The following is a 15,361-nucleotide window of genomic DNA, read 5'->3' on the forward strand; positions in this document are numbered from 1 at the left end:
GACTGTCCTTTTGTACAATTCTAACTCTGGCAGATGGCAGGGAAAGAATATTGCATTTTGATAATATCATACTAAACAAAAAAGAAGAAATAAAGAAAAAAGGGGGGAGACTCAAATGAGTAGCTAACAGATATTACTCACTCTATTACTGGCTTTTTGCTTCTCCTTAAGAACAACCCCTTTCCCCCAACCACCCTTGTACCCTTGGCAATTCTGAATGATTAGAAACAGCCAGGCACGGTGGTTCACACCTGTAATCCCAGCACCTTGGGAGGCTGAGGCGGGCGGATCACTTGAGGTCAGGAGTTCCAGATCAGCCTAACCAACATGGTGAAACCCTGTCTCTACTAAAACAAACAAACAAAACAACACAGAAGTTAGCCAGGTATGGTGGTGGCCACCTGTAATCTCAGCTTGTTAGGAAACTGAGCCATGAAAATCACTTGAACCTGGGAAGTAGAGGTTGCAGTGAGCAGAGAGCTTGCCACTGCACTCCAGCCTGGGCTACAAAGTGAGACTCTGTCCAAAAAAAAAAAAAAAACAGGCTGGGCACAGTGGCCCAGGCCTGTAATTCCAGCACTTTGGGAGGTCAAGGTAGGCAGATCATCTGAGGTCAGGAGTTCAAGACCAGCTTGGCCAACATGGTGAAACCCCATCTCTACTAAAAATACAAAAAAATTAGCTGGGCATGGTGGTGTGCACCTGTAATCCCAGCTACTCAGGAGGCTGAGGCAGGAGAATGGCTTGAACCTGAGAAGCGGAGGATTGCAGTGAACCAAGAACATGCCATTGCACTCTAGCCTGGGCAGCTGAGTGAGACTCTGTCTCAAAATAAAGAAACAAAAAAAAACCCCACAGTGTGGCCTGTCCCCTGCCTCCTTGCTCCCAACCCCTAAGAATCTTAACAAACTACAGCCTGTAAAATCCAGGAGGCATTTCTCTTTAAATCATTCTTTTCTCAAGTGCATACATCTTTGAATGGGAATAGAAAGAAGAGACCCACCACTCTGGACAACAGAGGGAGACTCAATCTCAATAAAAAATACCAATATTAGCCAGGTGTGGTGGTGCACACCTGCTTCTCAGGAGGCTGAGGTGGGAGGATAGCTTGAACCTGGGAGGTCGAGGCTGCAGTAAGCCGTGATCACATCACTGCACTCCAGCCTGGGTGACAGAGAGAGACCCTATCTCAAAAAAAAAAAAAAAAAAAAGTTTAAAAAAAAAAAAAGGAGACCCAGAATAGTTACTACTTCCACTAGGAACATGGTCAATACCACCTGCACACAGAAGCGCTCTCATTTTGCCACAACACAAATACCTTTTTATCTAAGAAGGCAAGAAAAAAATGTATGTGTGGGTGTGTCAAAAGGGTATATTTCTTGCTCTAAGCCTCCCCACTCTCCTTGTCCATCAGCCCAAGCAAGCAGAGATGATGCAGACTTCCTTATATAATGGCCTGTGATTTCCTAGACTGCAGGCCTTTCCCTTTGTGTTCTGTATACACTTACACACACGAGCGCGCGCACATTCTCATCGCTTTGCAGCCCCTGGCATGATGCCAACACTCAGTCAGCTGGTTGACTCCATTCACAGAGCAGGGTTGGAGCTGACATGAAAAAGGGGAGGGGTAGAGAGGGTAAGGGGGAGCTAGAACCATCACTGCTACAGACAAAAGAAATTTTTAAAAAGTGGGGGAGGGAGAAAGAGAAAACCTTAATATAACACTCTCCTTATTGCTACAGCTTGAAGACAACTAGAAGCCAGAGACCCTTACCATTATAGCAAATGGATGAAGCAGAGGGAAAGAAGATCCAAACCGAAAGGAGCTTTGTATGAGAAACAATTCCGCAACAAATTTTTTTAAAGCAACAGTGTTTATTACTTCAATCCTATTAGAAACCCCAGCATATTACCTTCTACACATAGCCAAAAACCACTAGGAAGAGCTCAAAGAGATTTCAAGTTTCTGCTTTTAGCAGAGAAAAATAAGGTGTAAGGAGGGCAAGACAATTAAAAGTACTTACAGGTATACATTTTTCTGTTCCCTCCTCTAGCTTCCAGGAAAATGTGAGAAACAAGAAACAGAGAAAGAGAACAGAAAAAGGAGGAAAATAATGAGATGGGGTTAGTTTTTTGGGGATGTGTGTGTGTGTGTGGTCGTGTGTGTGTGGAGGGTCCCCTTTCTCTTTTCTATCGTCTCTTTTCTATCGTAAGAGACGCTCTTTCTGTAGCACAGAGGTGGCCCCATGTGTGCCAGCCCCCTTGAGAGACCTGCACAAACCCAGTCTCCAAGTGGGCACTGCCCTGCCAATCACATGGCGTACTGTTATATTAAACAAAAGAAACAGGGGGATGCTTACTTTTACCCATGATGCCTAGCGGGGGCAGGAGGGAGGGAGAGAAAAACCAGTTGTAGCCGGTTTATAACCTCAGGACATGGAATTATCTCTTAATTTTTAAAAGTCATTTGTGGTACAAAAAAGTCTGCTGGTCTCCCCACCCTAACTATCCCCCCATTATTGTGGCCTAGTGCCAAACTTTGCCTTCATGAATGAGAGCTAGTTTCCTCTCAAATCATGATGCTTTAACTATTTAGTTTCCAAAGCCAACATCCAAGATAGAAATTCACAGCATCAATACCAAAGCACACTCCAAATTACAATAAAATGAAAACATACTGCCCACAAAACTTCTTTTCTTTATCCCTATTGCTAGTGCTAGGGAACAGGTACTAAAGACAGCAGGTGTATTCATTAATTCTGTTTTTTCCTGAAGCTGTCCTACAGGTAGGACATCTGATTTAACCCCATCAATCGACACCATTTAGGGTAGCTGAATCCACACCTAACACAAATCCTAGCAAGATTTCACAGAAAAGTAGTCAAGACAGTACATGCACACTCTAAAAACAGCCTAGGCCTTTGTTATGTATATTTCACTGCAATTAGAAAAAATTTTTAATGGCTTAGGCCCAGCCATAGTATCCTTGCAGTATTATTCCACTTTCCTGTGTCACAGATAGAACACTCTTTCTACTCCAGCACATCCTTACCTACCATATCCCACTTACCACACACATCCCAATGTCATTCTATAGACAGATCCAGATGCTAGATATATCTGAGCATGGTCTCTGATTAGCTTTCCTTTTTCTGTTTTAGAGCAACTGGTTCCAATCATTTTGTAAGGACTCTTCACCTCCCCGAAGTACTGATGGGGGTCAGAAAATAGTGGGGAAGAAATCTAAGCAAACCAAAGAGGAAGAAAGGCAACGGTAATTGTTTTCTTGGAGCTCTATTGGCTGAGGACCTTCACTCTAGGATCTCTATCTGATGAACTAGTTATAAACAAGGAATAACTAGAGGGTAGGAATTTTCTTACTTTCAACCAATATCTCCTATAAATATGTCATCCCAAATGTTTGCCTCATTTGGACCTCTGAAACTTACGTCATAATTACTGCCTCCATCAGTGTCTCTCACAAAGCCCTTGTTTTTCTCAAATATTAAAGTTTCTAAAGAATTTAGAGAAAAATAATCATCATCCTACTCAAAAATATTAATTTGTAAATAAAAGTTTTCCTGAGCCATATAATATTAACTTCAATTTTCAGAAAACTAACACTGAGCTAAACTGAAACTAGGTAGTACTGGCCACTGGCATAAGAGAAACTCAACAATTTACAAAGAAAAACCCTTTATTTATAACACAAGCTGATCTTCAGGTAGTTGATACTGTACTATCTCAGTCACAATAAGGTGCTCTTAATAGGAGACCATCAGAGGTATCGAGATCTAGACACTGCTATCATTTTACAATATAAAGGAAAACATGATAAATGTGGCAAGGAAAATAGATTATTTATTCTCATTAACATTTCCACAAGAGACCAATTATGAATTTAAAACTGAAGCTCACTAGATTCCATATTGATGAGGGTAAGTAGGATTGTCTTTTTTCTTTCTTTCTTTCTTTCTTTCTTGAGACACTCACTCTGTTGCCAGGTTGGAGTGCAGTGGTGCAGTTAGGCTCACTGCAACCTCCACCTCCCAGATTCAAGCAATTCTCCTGCCTCAGCCTCCCAAGTAGCTGGGACTACAGGCTCGTGCCACTATGCCTGGCAGATTTTTGTATTTTTAGTAGAGACGAGGTTTCACCATATTGGCCAGCATGGTCTCGATCTCTTGAGCTGGTGATCCACCCAACCCGGCCTCCCAAAGGGCAGGGATTAAGGTGTGAGCCATGGCACCCAGCTGATTGTCTATTTTTTAACAACCCATTCAAAGATCATGCCCACTTTAAGTCTGCTGAACACATCTGACTGCACTGGTCAATTTTTTATCAGTTTTTAATATAAAAAGCTTAGATACAATTAAGCTGTCTGTAGCAATTACCATTAGTTTAAATTTCCAACATTGCAGAGGCTCAGGCAGTACTCTACATTTACTCTATCTCCCTCTGTTTATTAGATTGATTAGTAGTCCAGAGGTATTACAGATGCTCTCAAGCCAACTTCTTCAGGGCCTTGGAATATTAAGAACTATACGGCAGGCAGAAATGCTACTCTTTTCAGCTAAATCATACCAAAAATTGAAGTACTTAATTGTGTGAAGCGAAAACTAAATTTAAAAATACTTCCTTTCGGTAAATATTACTCAAGTTGTGATACCCTAAAGAATACCAAGTTACCTAAAGTTAAGAAAAACATCTATATTCACTGTGCATTTAATGCACTAAGCCAGGAAGGTAGGACCTTTTCTTATTTCTTTATTTTTTTGAGATGGAGTCTCACTCTGTCGACCGGGCTGGAGTGCAGTGGCACTATCTTGGCTCACTGCAACCTCCACCTCCCAGGTTCAAGCTATTCTCCTGCCTCAGTCTCCCAAGTAGCTGGAATTACATAGGCCCCGCACCACGCCAGGCTAATTTTTGTATTTTTAGTAGAGACAGGGTTTCACCATGTTTTCCAGGCTGGTCTCAAACTCCTGGCCTGAACTGATCCGCCCACCTTGCCTTCCCAAAGTGCTGGGATTACAGGGGTGAGCCAATGTGTCCAGCCCTTTTCTCCTTTTTTCTAGATATGGAAATTAATTCAGTGAAACTTAAAAAAAAAATTAAGGAGCCCATATAGTTTGCATTATACCATGATGTCTTGAGCATTTCTCAGCAAACACTCAAGAACCCAGTTCTCCAGGGTAACCATGCTTGCCTTGACAATCTCCACTTTACCCACTGGATTAAAGAAAATATTAGCCAAACACAATGGAAGTAAAAACATACAAACTCTTTGACAGGCACGTATGATTTCTAATCATAGACAGTTTCATCCAGGACTAATTCTGAAAGGCTAAGGACATGAGCTTTAAGTCAGTGACAAGTAAAGAAAAAATATTTGAATTTTAAAAAACGGGCCAGGCATGGTAGCTCATGCCTGTAATCCCAGCACTTTGGGAGGCTGAGGTAGGTGATGTCCCGAAGTTAAGAGTTTGAGACCAGCCTGGCCAACGTGGTAAGACCCTGTCTCTACCAAAAATAGAAAAATTAGCTGAGCATGGTGGCGCATGCCTGTATTCCCAGCTACTCAGGAGGCTGAGGCAGGAGAATCGCTTGAACCTAGGAGGCAGTGAGCCAAGATCATGCCACTGCACTCCACCCTGGGCAACAGAGCAAGACTCATCTCAAAAAAAAAAAAAGAAGACTAAAGATGTACAATCTAGATACAAAAAGAATTTGATAAATGATGTCTGAGAGGATCAAATCACAAAGAATAGCATAAGAAAAGAGGTGATTATCTAAGCTTAGGCAACAGAGTTCAAATTAATTGCAACTGAATGCTTAAAGGTACTCCTACAAAAGAAATATAAACTTTATAGAATCAAACACTTAACAAAAACTCAATAATATCAGAAACTGGCTAAAAAAAAACCAAGTCTTTTTATTTGCCCTTTACAAATTTTATGAATAACTTGCTAAATCTTTGTGCCCATTTTAACACATAATTGTGTGGTTGCTTAACAACAGGGATACATTCTGAAAAATGCATGATTAGGCAACTTCATTGTTGTGTAAACATTGTAAAGTATACTAAAAAAAACCTAGATGGTATAGCCTATTGCTCCTATGCTATAAACCTATACAGTCTATTACCGTATTGGCAATTATAACACAATGGTAAGTATTCGTTTAAACATATCTAAACACAGAATATGTAAGGCAGAAGAGTATGATGTTAAAACCTTAAGGGACTACCATTATGTGGGGCATGGCTGTATATTCTTGGACTCAGCAAGTAGATCAGTATTAGAACCATTACAAAGGTTGAAAAATAGCTTTTTTTTTTTTTTTAACCATCTGACCAAAAAAAAAAAAAACCAGCTATTTTGGCTGGGCGAGGTGGCTCACGCCTGTAATCCTAGCACTTTGAGAGGCCGAGGTGGGTGGATCGCCTGAGGTCAGGAGTTCAAGACCAGCCGGGCCAACATAGTGAAACCCCATCTTTAAAAAAAAAAAAAAAAAAAGAAGGCCGGGTGCGGTGGCTCAAGCCTGCAATCCCAGCACTTTGGGAGGCCGAGGCGGGTGGATCACAAGGTCAAGAGATCGAGACCATCTAGGTCAACATGGTGAAACCCTGTCTCTACTAAATATATAAGAAAAATTAGCTGGGCCTGGTGGTGTGTGCCTGCAATCCCAGCTACTCAGGAGGCTGAGGCAGGAGAATTGCCTGAACCCAGGAGGTGGAGGTTGCAGTGAGCCGAGATCACACCATTGCACTCCAGCCTGGGTAACAAGAGCGAAACTCCGTCTTAAAAAAAAAAAAAAGAAAAGAAAAAAATAGCTATTTTTTAAAAAGCCAACATGATACTGAAACATGGCTAAATGGTTAACTTATTCACTGTTGTCCAAGAAAGCAAGCCAATGTTTGTTTATCTAGCTGTTAGTCCTCTCCTACTTCCTTACAGTCCAGTCTGCTTTGAGTGGGTCTACTCTATTTGGAGATAATCAGATCATGCTGCTTCAAAATTACTATTACAACAACAAGTCAGATCACAGAAGAGCAAAACCCCATTCATATGGTCAAAAAGTTACAATTTTTCTTCATTAGGTTAAAAACAGCTCAACTAGTCAAAAGAAAATGTCAATTCTTAGGAGATGAGGATTCCTCTCCACATGTACAGAAATAGTATACCAGGCAATCTAATACCAAGAAAACCATTTGCTTTCCCAATCTCTGATACACAAATTGGGAATTACACCCAAGCTAATGTGCACTGGTGAGTTATCTGGGAAAAGGCAATTGGTGCTAACAAGAAAAGTCAGTTCTCAAACACTTGGGAGTTACAAATTAATAACTGATTGAGAAGTGAAGTAAGTGTCTACCACTATTTGGGAAAATGTACTTATCAAAATTTTAGCTCAAGTCAAAACTAGGTACGCTACTTTATAAAGCAGAATATGGACTGAGTCGTAACACAGACACAAGAAATGAGAACAAGAATTCCAGTCCTGAGACAGCATTTAAATTAGGGAGTTTTGTTTTTCTCAAAGTAGTACTCCTATTTTTTTTTTTTTAAAGAGACAAGGTCTTGCTATGTTGCCCCAGTGGCTGGGGCTAAGATGTGTGCCACTGTACACAGTCAAAGCACATTCCTCAATGTGTTAACTGATTATGGGTTTACAGGAAGTAAGATAACTTCCTTAAAGACCATACAGGCCATAAAGAATTCTACTGATTCAAGCACTGCAAATAAGCATAAAAAATTACAGCAGGCCAGGTGTGGTGGGTCATACCTGTAATCCCAGTACTCTGGGAGGCCAAGGCGAGTGGATCACTTGAGGACAGGAAGTAGAAACCACGATGGCCAACATGGTGAAACCCTGTCTCTACTAAAAATACAAAAACTAGCCAGACGTGGTGGCACATGTCTGTAGTCCCAGCTACTCAGGAGGCTGAGCCAGGACAACTGCTTGAACCCAGGAGGCAGAGGTTGCAGTGAGCCAAGATCACGCCACTACACCACTCCAGCCTGGGCAACAGAACAAGACTTGGTCACAAAAAAAAAAAAAAAGATAACAAGAAACAGGCTTTCTTGCTTCTCAGCCATTTTGGCAGCTGCTCTTGACTGGGGGCCATCCTGAACCTAAGGAAGAAAGTTGGTAGCCGCAAAGAAGATGAAAAAGCGGCTGGAGTTGATCAACTCTAAGCTCCAACTTATTTAAAGTGAAATTGGTCATCCCCACCGACAACTGCCATTCTTTAAGGAAATCCAAAATAGAGTACTAAACACCATGTTGGCCAAAACTGGCATCCATCACTACAGTGCCAATAACTGGAAGGCATACAGAAAATGCTACAGAGTTTGCACACTGGCTATCGTTAAGCCAGGTGATTCTGATATCATTAAAAGCAAGCCAGAACAGACTGGCCAAAAGTAAACCATGCAAAATTTTTCTTTAATAAAACTTGATGCCAGGCACAGTGGCTCATGCCTATAATCCCAGCACCTTGGGAGGCCAAGGCTGAGGATTACCTAAGGTCAGGAATTCAAGACTAGCCTGGCCAACATGGCGAATACCCCATCTCTACTAAAAAGATAAAAATTATCTGGATGTAGTGGCACACACCTGTAATCCCAACTATTTGGGAGGTTGAGGCACGAGAAATGCTTGAATCCAGGAGGTAGAGGTTGCAGTGAGCCAAGATCGCACCAATGCACTCCAGCCCCAGTGACAGTAAGACTTCATCTCAAAAAATAATAAAAAATAAAAATAGGGCAGGCACAGTGGCTCACACCTGTAATCCCAGCACATTGGGATGCTGAGGCAGGATAATCAACCTGAGGTCAGAAGTTCGAGACCAGCCTGACCAACATAGCAAAACCCCGTCTCTACTAAAGATACAAAAATTACCTAGGTGTGGTGGTGGGCGCCTGTAATCCCAACTACTTGGGAGATTGAGGTAGGAGAACTGCTAGAACCTGGGATGTGGAGGTTGCAGTGAGCTGAGATCAAGCCACTGCACTCCAGTTTGGGCGAGAGAGCAAGATTCCATATCCAAAAAAAAAAAAAAGGAAAAAGAAATGAAAAAGATAAAAAGAGAAAGGAAAAAGGAAAGGAAAAATAAGAAAAGGGAGGAAAAAAAGGAAGGGAAAGAAAAAAGGGAAGGCATCCCGGCGCAGTGGTTCACACCTGTAATCCCAGCACTTTAGGAGGCCGAGGCAGTGGGGATCACCTGAGGTCAAGAGTTTGAGACCAACCTGACCAACATGGAGAAAGCCTGTCTCTACTAAAAAATACAAAAATTGGCCAGCTACTCAGGAGGCTGAGGCAGGAGAATCACTTGTACCTGGGAGGCAGAGGTTGCGGTGAGCCAAGTCACGCCATTGCACTCCAGCCTGGGCAACAAGAGCAAGACTCTGTCTCAAAAAAAAAAAAAAAACCAGCCTGGTCGACATGGTGAAACCCCGTCTCTACTCAAAATACAAAAAGTTAGGCATGGTGGCAGGCACTTGTAATCCCAGCTACTCGGGAGACTGAGGCAAGAGAATCACTTGAACCTGGAAGGCAGAGGTTGTAGTGAGCTGAGATTGTGCCACTGCACTGACAGCTTGAGCAACAAGAGTGAAACTTCCTCTCAAAAAAAAAAAAAAAAAAAATGTGGGGGGTGGCGGGAGGGATGAAAAAGGGGAGGGGAGGAGAAGGGTAAGAGAACAGAGAAAGAGAAAGAAATAGATTAAGTTCTGTCTCCAAAGAAAGAGATGTCCTTGGGCCGGGCATGGTGGCTCACGCCTGTAATCCAAGCACTTTGGAAGCCAAGGCGGGCGGATCACCTGAGGTCAGGAGTTCAAGACCAGACTAACCAACATGGTGAAACCCATCTTTAAAAAAAATAAAAATAGCTGGGCGCGGTGGCTCAAGCCTGTAATCCCAGAACTTTGGGAGGCCAAGGTGGGTGGATCACGAGGTCAAGAGATCGAGACCAAATTGGTCAACATTGTGAAACCCCATTTCTACTAAAAACACAAAAAATTAGCTGGGCATGGTGGCGCATGCCTGTAATCCCAGCTACTCAGGAGGCTGAGGCAGGAGAACTGCCTGAACCCAGGAGGCGGAGGTGGCGGTGAGCCGAGATTGCGCCATTGCACTCCAGCCTGGGTAACAAGAGTGAAACTCCGTCTCAAAATAAATAAATAAATAAATAAATAAAATAATAAAAATAAAAATAAAAAAAAGAAAAAGATGTCCTTTTTCACGTAAACTTTTTCCAATTGTGAATTCTGTACCATGTGCATATATCACCTATCCAAAAACTGACTAAAATTTTAAAATAAAGCAATGGTTAGGTTTAGCATAATTACTAAAAGACATAAGCACAATGAAAATTAAGGACAGAGTTTCCAGGCCTAACCAGAAGCAGCGTAAGAGTAAGACAGGTAACAACACTATTATAGTATATATAGAACACTAGCTAAGGAAAGACACACTAAAGGCTAAAGATCAGATATCGCGGAAAAAAGATCTAGGTGACCAAATATTAAATGTACTAATAAGTATTCCCTCCTATTGAATCCAAGGGAAAAATAAACTGTTAAGGGGTCTTTCAGGGTTCACCTAGAACTCTTTAGACTGTAAATGGACACATGAAAACATAGATGCTCATAACTAATGATTAGTAAATGGTCAAGAAACTTAACATCAGAACTGATGAACAAGATATGCCAATGTAAAATTCTGGACATTCATCACTCCTGTCCAACAACATTATAAAATAAGAATTTGGTCATCAAAATGGGCTCAACATTAGTATCCAGTAGACTTGTAAGAAATCATCTCTTTTTTATTTGTTTGTTTGAGATAGAGTCTGGCCCTGTCAACCAGGCTGGAGTGTGGTGGCACAATCTCGGCTCACTGCAACTTCCAGCTCCCTGGTTTAAGCAATTCCCCTGCCTCAGCCACCCGAGTATCTGGGCTTACAGGTGCACGCTCCACACCTGGCTTTTTTTGCATTTTTAGTAGAGACAGAGTTTCACCATGTTGGCCAGACTGGTCTTGAACTCCTGATCTCAGGCAATCCACCTGCCTCAGCCTCCGAAAATGCTGGGATTACACGAGTGAGCCACCACACCTGGCCTTTTTTTTTTTTCTTTTTGAGACAGAGTCTCCCTCTGTCACCCAGTCTGGAGTGAAGTGGCACAATCTTGGCTCACTGCAACCTCCTGGGTTCAAGCGATTCTCCTGCCTCAGCCTCCCGAGTAGCTCAAACTGCAGGCTCACACCACCATGCCTGGCTAAATTTTGTATTGTTAGTAGAGATGGGCTTTCACCATGTTGGCCAGACTAGTCTCGAACTCCTGACCTTGTATTCTACCCACCTCAGTTTCCCTAAGTGCTGGAATTACAGGCGTGAGCCACCACACCCAGCCAAGAAACTTTCTTTATTGAAATGAGGAAGCCGGGCACGATGGCTCATGCCTGTAATCCCAGCACTTTGGGAGACAGAGGTGGGCAGATCACCTGAGGTCAGGAGTTCAAGACCAGCCTGACCAGCATGGAGAAACCCCGTCTCTACTAAAAATACAGCACTGATGAGCACATGGAGTCTACAGGAAAAACAGACACTTTTTCTCAATTCAGTGACAAAGATTTGTCCAAATTCTGACCGTTGTTACTAGAATTTGCTACAGTGGGCAGGTTTATCATTTTACTGGGCAGTAAATATCCACTTTAAAAAGTTTATCCCAGCAGGACACAAGCCAGGTTCACGCATGTAATCCCAGCACTTTGGGAGGCCGAGGGGGACAGATCAGTTGAGCCCAGAAGTTTGAAATCAGTCTGGGCAACATGGCAAAACACACTCTCTACAAAAAAAATACAAAAAGTTAGCTGGGCACAGTGGCACATACCTGTGTCCCAGCCACTCAAGAGGCTGAAGTAGGAGGATCACTTGAGCAGAGGCAGAGGCTGCAGTGAGCAGAGATTATACCACTGCACTCCAGCCTGGATGACAGAGCAAGACTCTGTCTCAGTAAAATAGGTTTACCCCTTTTCCTAAGTAAATCTGAACTTTTAAAAAAGTTTACTCTTGGCTGGGCACAGTGGCTCAGGCCTGTAATCCCAGCACTTTGGGAGGCCAAGGCGGGTGGATCAAGAGGTCAGGGGTTCGAGACCAGCCTAGTCAACATGATGAAACCCTGTCTTTACTAAAAATACAAAAATTAGCCAGGAGTGGTGGTGGATGCCTGTAATCCCAAACTACTCAGGAAGGTGAGGTAGGAGAATCACTTGACTCCAGGAGGTGGAGGGTGCAGTGAGCTGAGACCACGTCACTGCACTCCACCCTAATCAACAGAGAGACTCTGTCCCCTCCACAAAAAAGTTTATTCTTAAGAGTTTTCTATAATGTTAGTTAAGGGCTTGTAAAAGAAAAGAAAAAGTTTTCTGCAGGCAAGGCACAGTGGCTCATACCTGTAACCTCAGCACTTTGGGAGCCTGAGGCAGTAGGATCACTGGAACCCAGGAGTTTAAGGTCATCTGGGCAAAATAGTGAGACCTTGTCAAAAATTAGCCAAACATGGTGATATACCACTACAGCCCCAGTTATTTGAGAGGCTGGGGTGGGAGGATCACTTAAGCCCAGGAGGCAAGGTTGGGAGAGGTTTGCAGTGAGCCATAATTGCATCACTGCACTCCAATCTGAGTGACAGAAAAAGGGGTCTCTGCAAACTTATTTTTTTATAAAGGTTTCACACAAAAGTTTCAAAAGCAGACCGGGCTTGGTGGCTCACACCTGTAATCACACCACTTTGGAAGGACGAGGCGAGTGTATCACCTGAAGTCAGGAGTTCAAGACCAGGCTGACAATCATGGCAAAACTCTGTCTCTACTAAAAATACAAAATTAGCCAGGCATAGTGGCACATGCCTATAATCCCAGTTATTCAGGAGGCTGAGACAGGAGAATCACTTGAACCAGGGAAGCAGAGGTTGCAGTGAGCTATGCCACTACATGTCAGCCTGAGTGACAGAACAAGACTCTGTCTCCAAAAAAAAAAAAAAAAAGTTTCAAAAGTAGAACAGGGTTTTCAACAATTTAAGGCGGCCAAGCTTGGTGGCTCATGCCTGTAATCCCAGTATTTTGGGAGGCTGAGGCAGGATGGGCACTTGAGCTCAGAAGTTCGAGACCAGCCTGGGCAATAAAGCAAGACCTTTACCAAAAAAAAAAAAAAAAAAAAAAAAGCCGGGCATGATAGTGTGTGCCTACTGTCCCAGCTACTCAGGATGTTAAGGAGAAAAGATGGCCTGAGCTCAGGAGTTCAAGGCTGCAATGAGCCACAAATAGCACCACTGCACTCCAGCCTAGATGACCTTGACTCCAAAAAACACACACACACAATTTAATGTATCACTTTTTGTCACAATCACTTCAATGAAACCTCACTATGAGAGCATGATTGCTCAAATTCCATACTATTTGACATTTGGGGCCAGTTAATTGTTTATTGTGGGGAGCTCTACCATGCCCTGTAAGATGTTTAACAACACCTCCGACTCTACAACAGATATGAACAGCACAACCACCCTAGTTTCAAAAACCAAAAATGTTGGCCGGGCACAGTGGCTCACACTTGTAATCCCAGCACTCTGGGAGGCTAAGGTGGGCAGATCACCTAAGGTCAGTAGTTCAAGAGCAGCCTGGACAATACTGGTGAAACCCCATCTCTATGGGTTTTTATATAAAAATATAATTTTATATAAAAATTAGCCAGGAGTGGTGACATGCACCTGTAATCTCAGCTACTCAGAAAGCTGAGGCAAGAGAATTACTTGAACTCGAGAAGTGGAAGTTGCAGTGAGCTGAGATCAAGCCACTACACTCCAGCCTGGGCAACAGAGCAAGATTCCATCTTCAAAAACAAACAAAAATGTTGTCCCTATACACTGCCAAATATCCTCCAAGGGACAAATCTTCCCAGCTGAGAACCACTATATTAAATGACACCTATATGATTTATCTTAAAGGAGGTCTGTGGCTATGATTACCAATTCTCAACCTTGTAGCTGAATACAAATACTACCAAAGGAAGTCAGAATAGTTACCTGTTGGAGTGGAGGAGGGTAATGACTAGGAGAGAACATAAAGACTTCTGGGACTCAGCACAGTGGCTCACAACTGTAATCCCAGTACTTTGGGAGGCCAAGGCGGGCAGATCACTTGAGATCAGGAGTTTGAAACCAGCCTGACTAGCATGGTGAAACCCCATCTCATCTCTACTAAAGATACAGAAATTAGCCGGGCGTGGTAACACACATCTACAGTTCCAGCTACTTGGGAGGCTGAGGCAGAATACCTTCAACCCAGAAGGGGGAGGTTGCAGTGAGCCGAGTTTGTGCCACTGCACTCCAGCCTAGGTGACAGAGTGAGACTCCATCTCAAAAACCAAAAAAGACTTCTGGGTAGAGGTAATCTTCTATATCTGGGTGGTCACCTTACAATAAAACTACTTTTCTGTAGGTAAATTATACCTCAGTTAAAAACATTTTTTTACAGGCCGGGTGCAGTGGCTCATGCCTGTAATCCCAGCACTTTTGGAGGCCGAGACAGGCAGATCGCGGGAGTTCGAGACCAGCCTGACCAACATGGAGAAACCATGTCTCTACTAAAAATACAAAATTAGCTGGACATGGTGGCACATGCCTGTTAATCCCAGCTACTTGGGAGGCTGAGGCAGGAGAATCGCTTGAACCTGAGAGGCAGAGGTTGAGTGAGCTGAGACTACACCATTGCAACTCTAACCTAGGCAACAAGAGTGAAACTCCATCTCAAAAAAAAAAAGAAAAAAGTTTACAGGCTGGGCACAGTGGCTCATGCCTATAATCCCAGCACTTTGGGAGGCTGAGGTGGGCAGATCACAAGGTCAGGAGATCAAGACCATCCTGGCCAACATGGTAAAACCCCGACTCTACTAAAAATACAAAAATCAGCCAGGCATAGTGGTGCCACCTGTAATCCCAGGTATTTGGGAGGCTGAGGCAGCAAAGAATTGCTTTTACTGGGAGCAGAAGTTGTGTGAGCCGAGATCATCCCACTGCACTCCAGCCTAGGTGACAGAGCAAGACTCAATCTCAAAAAATATATATGTATTTACAAAAACTGATAAACAAGAGCTTGGTAGTATATCCTTGGCTTAATGCTGATGACAGTCAGGTACAAGAGGTACAGAACCAACCATGAGTGGTGGCACATGCATGTAATCCCAGTTACTTAGGAGGCTGAAATGGGAGGATCACTTAAGCCCAGGAGATTGGGGCTACAGTGAGCCATAATCATGCCACTGCATTCTAACCTGGGTAATAGAGTGAGACCC

The 15,361-nt window shown here is 43.0% G+C and overlaps 1 protein-coding gene and 1 pseudogene across 7 annotated transcripts in view; one reads left to right on the top strand and one right to left on the bottom strand.

Annotated features, from left to right (window-relative positions):
- GATAD2B (GATA zinc finger domain containing 2B) overlaps positions 1-15,361 on the bottom strand; it is a 119,552-nt gene that overhangs the window by 77,154 nt on the left and 27,037 nt on the right. For 2 of the 7 annotated variants that reach the window (XM_078355783.1, XM_078355782.1), the window contains exon 1: positions 1,509-2,259. The exons of the other annotated variants lie outside the window; for them this stretch is intronic. In XM_078355783.1, the coding sequence (XP_078211909.1) occupies positions 1,509-1,657 (149 nt within the window). In that variant the 5' untranslated portion in view covers positions 1,658-2,259. Of the gene's footprint in view, positions 1-1,508; positions 2,260-15,361 lie in introns of those variants that run through there. 7 annotated transcript variants of the gene reach the window in all.
- Positions 7,262-8,433, top strand: LOC118149282 (large ribosomal subunit protein eL30 pseudogene; annotated as a pseudogene).

The sequence above is a fragment of the Callithrix jacchus genome, chromosome 18, assembly GCF_049354715.1.
Source record: "Callithrix jacchus isolate 240 chromosome 18, calJac240_pri, whole genome shotgun sequence".
Lineage (NCBI taxonomy): Eukaryota > Metazoa > Chordata > Mammalia > Primates > Cebidae > Callithrix > Callithrix jacchus.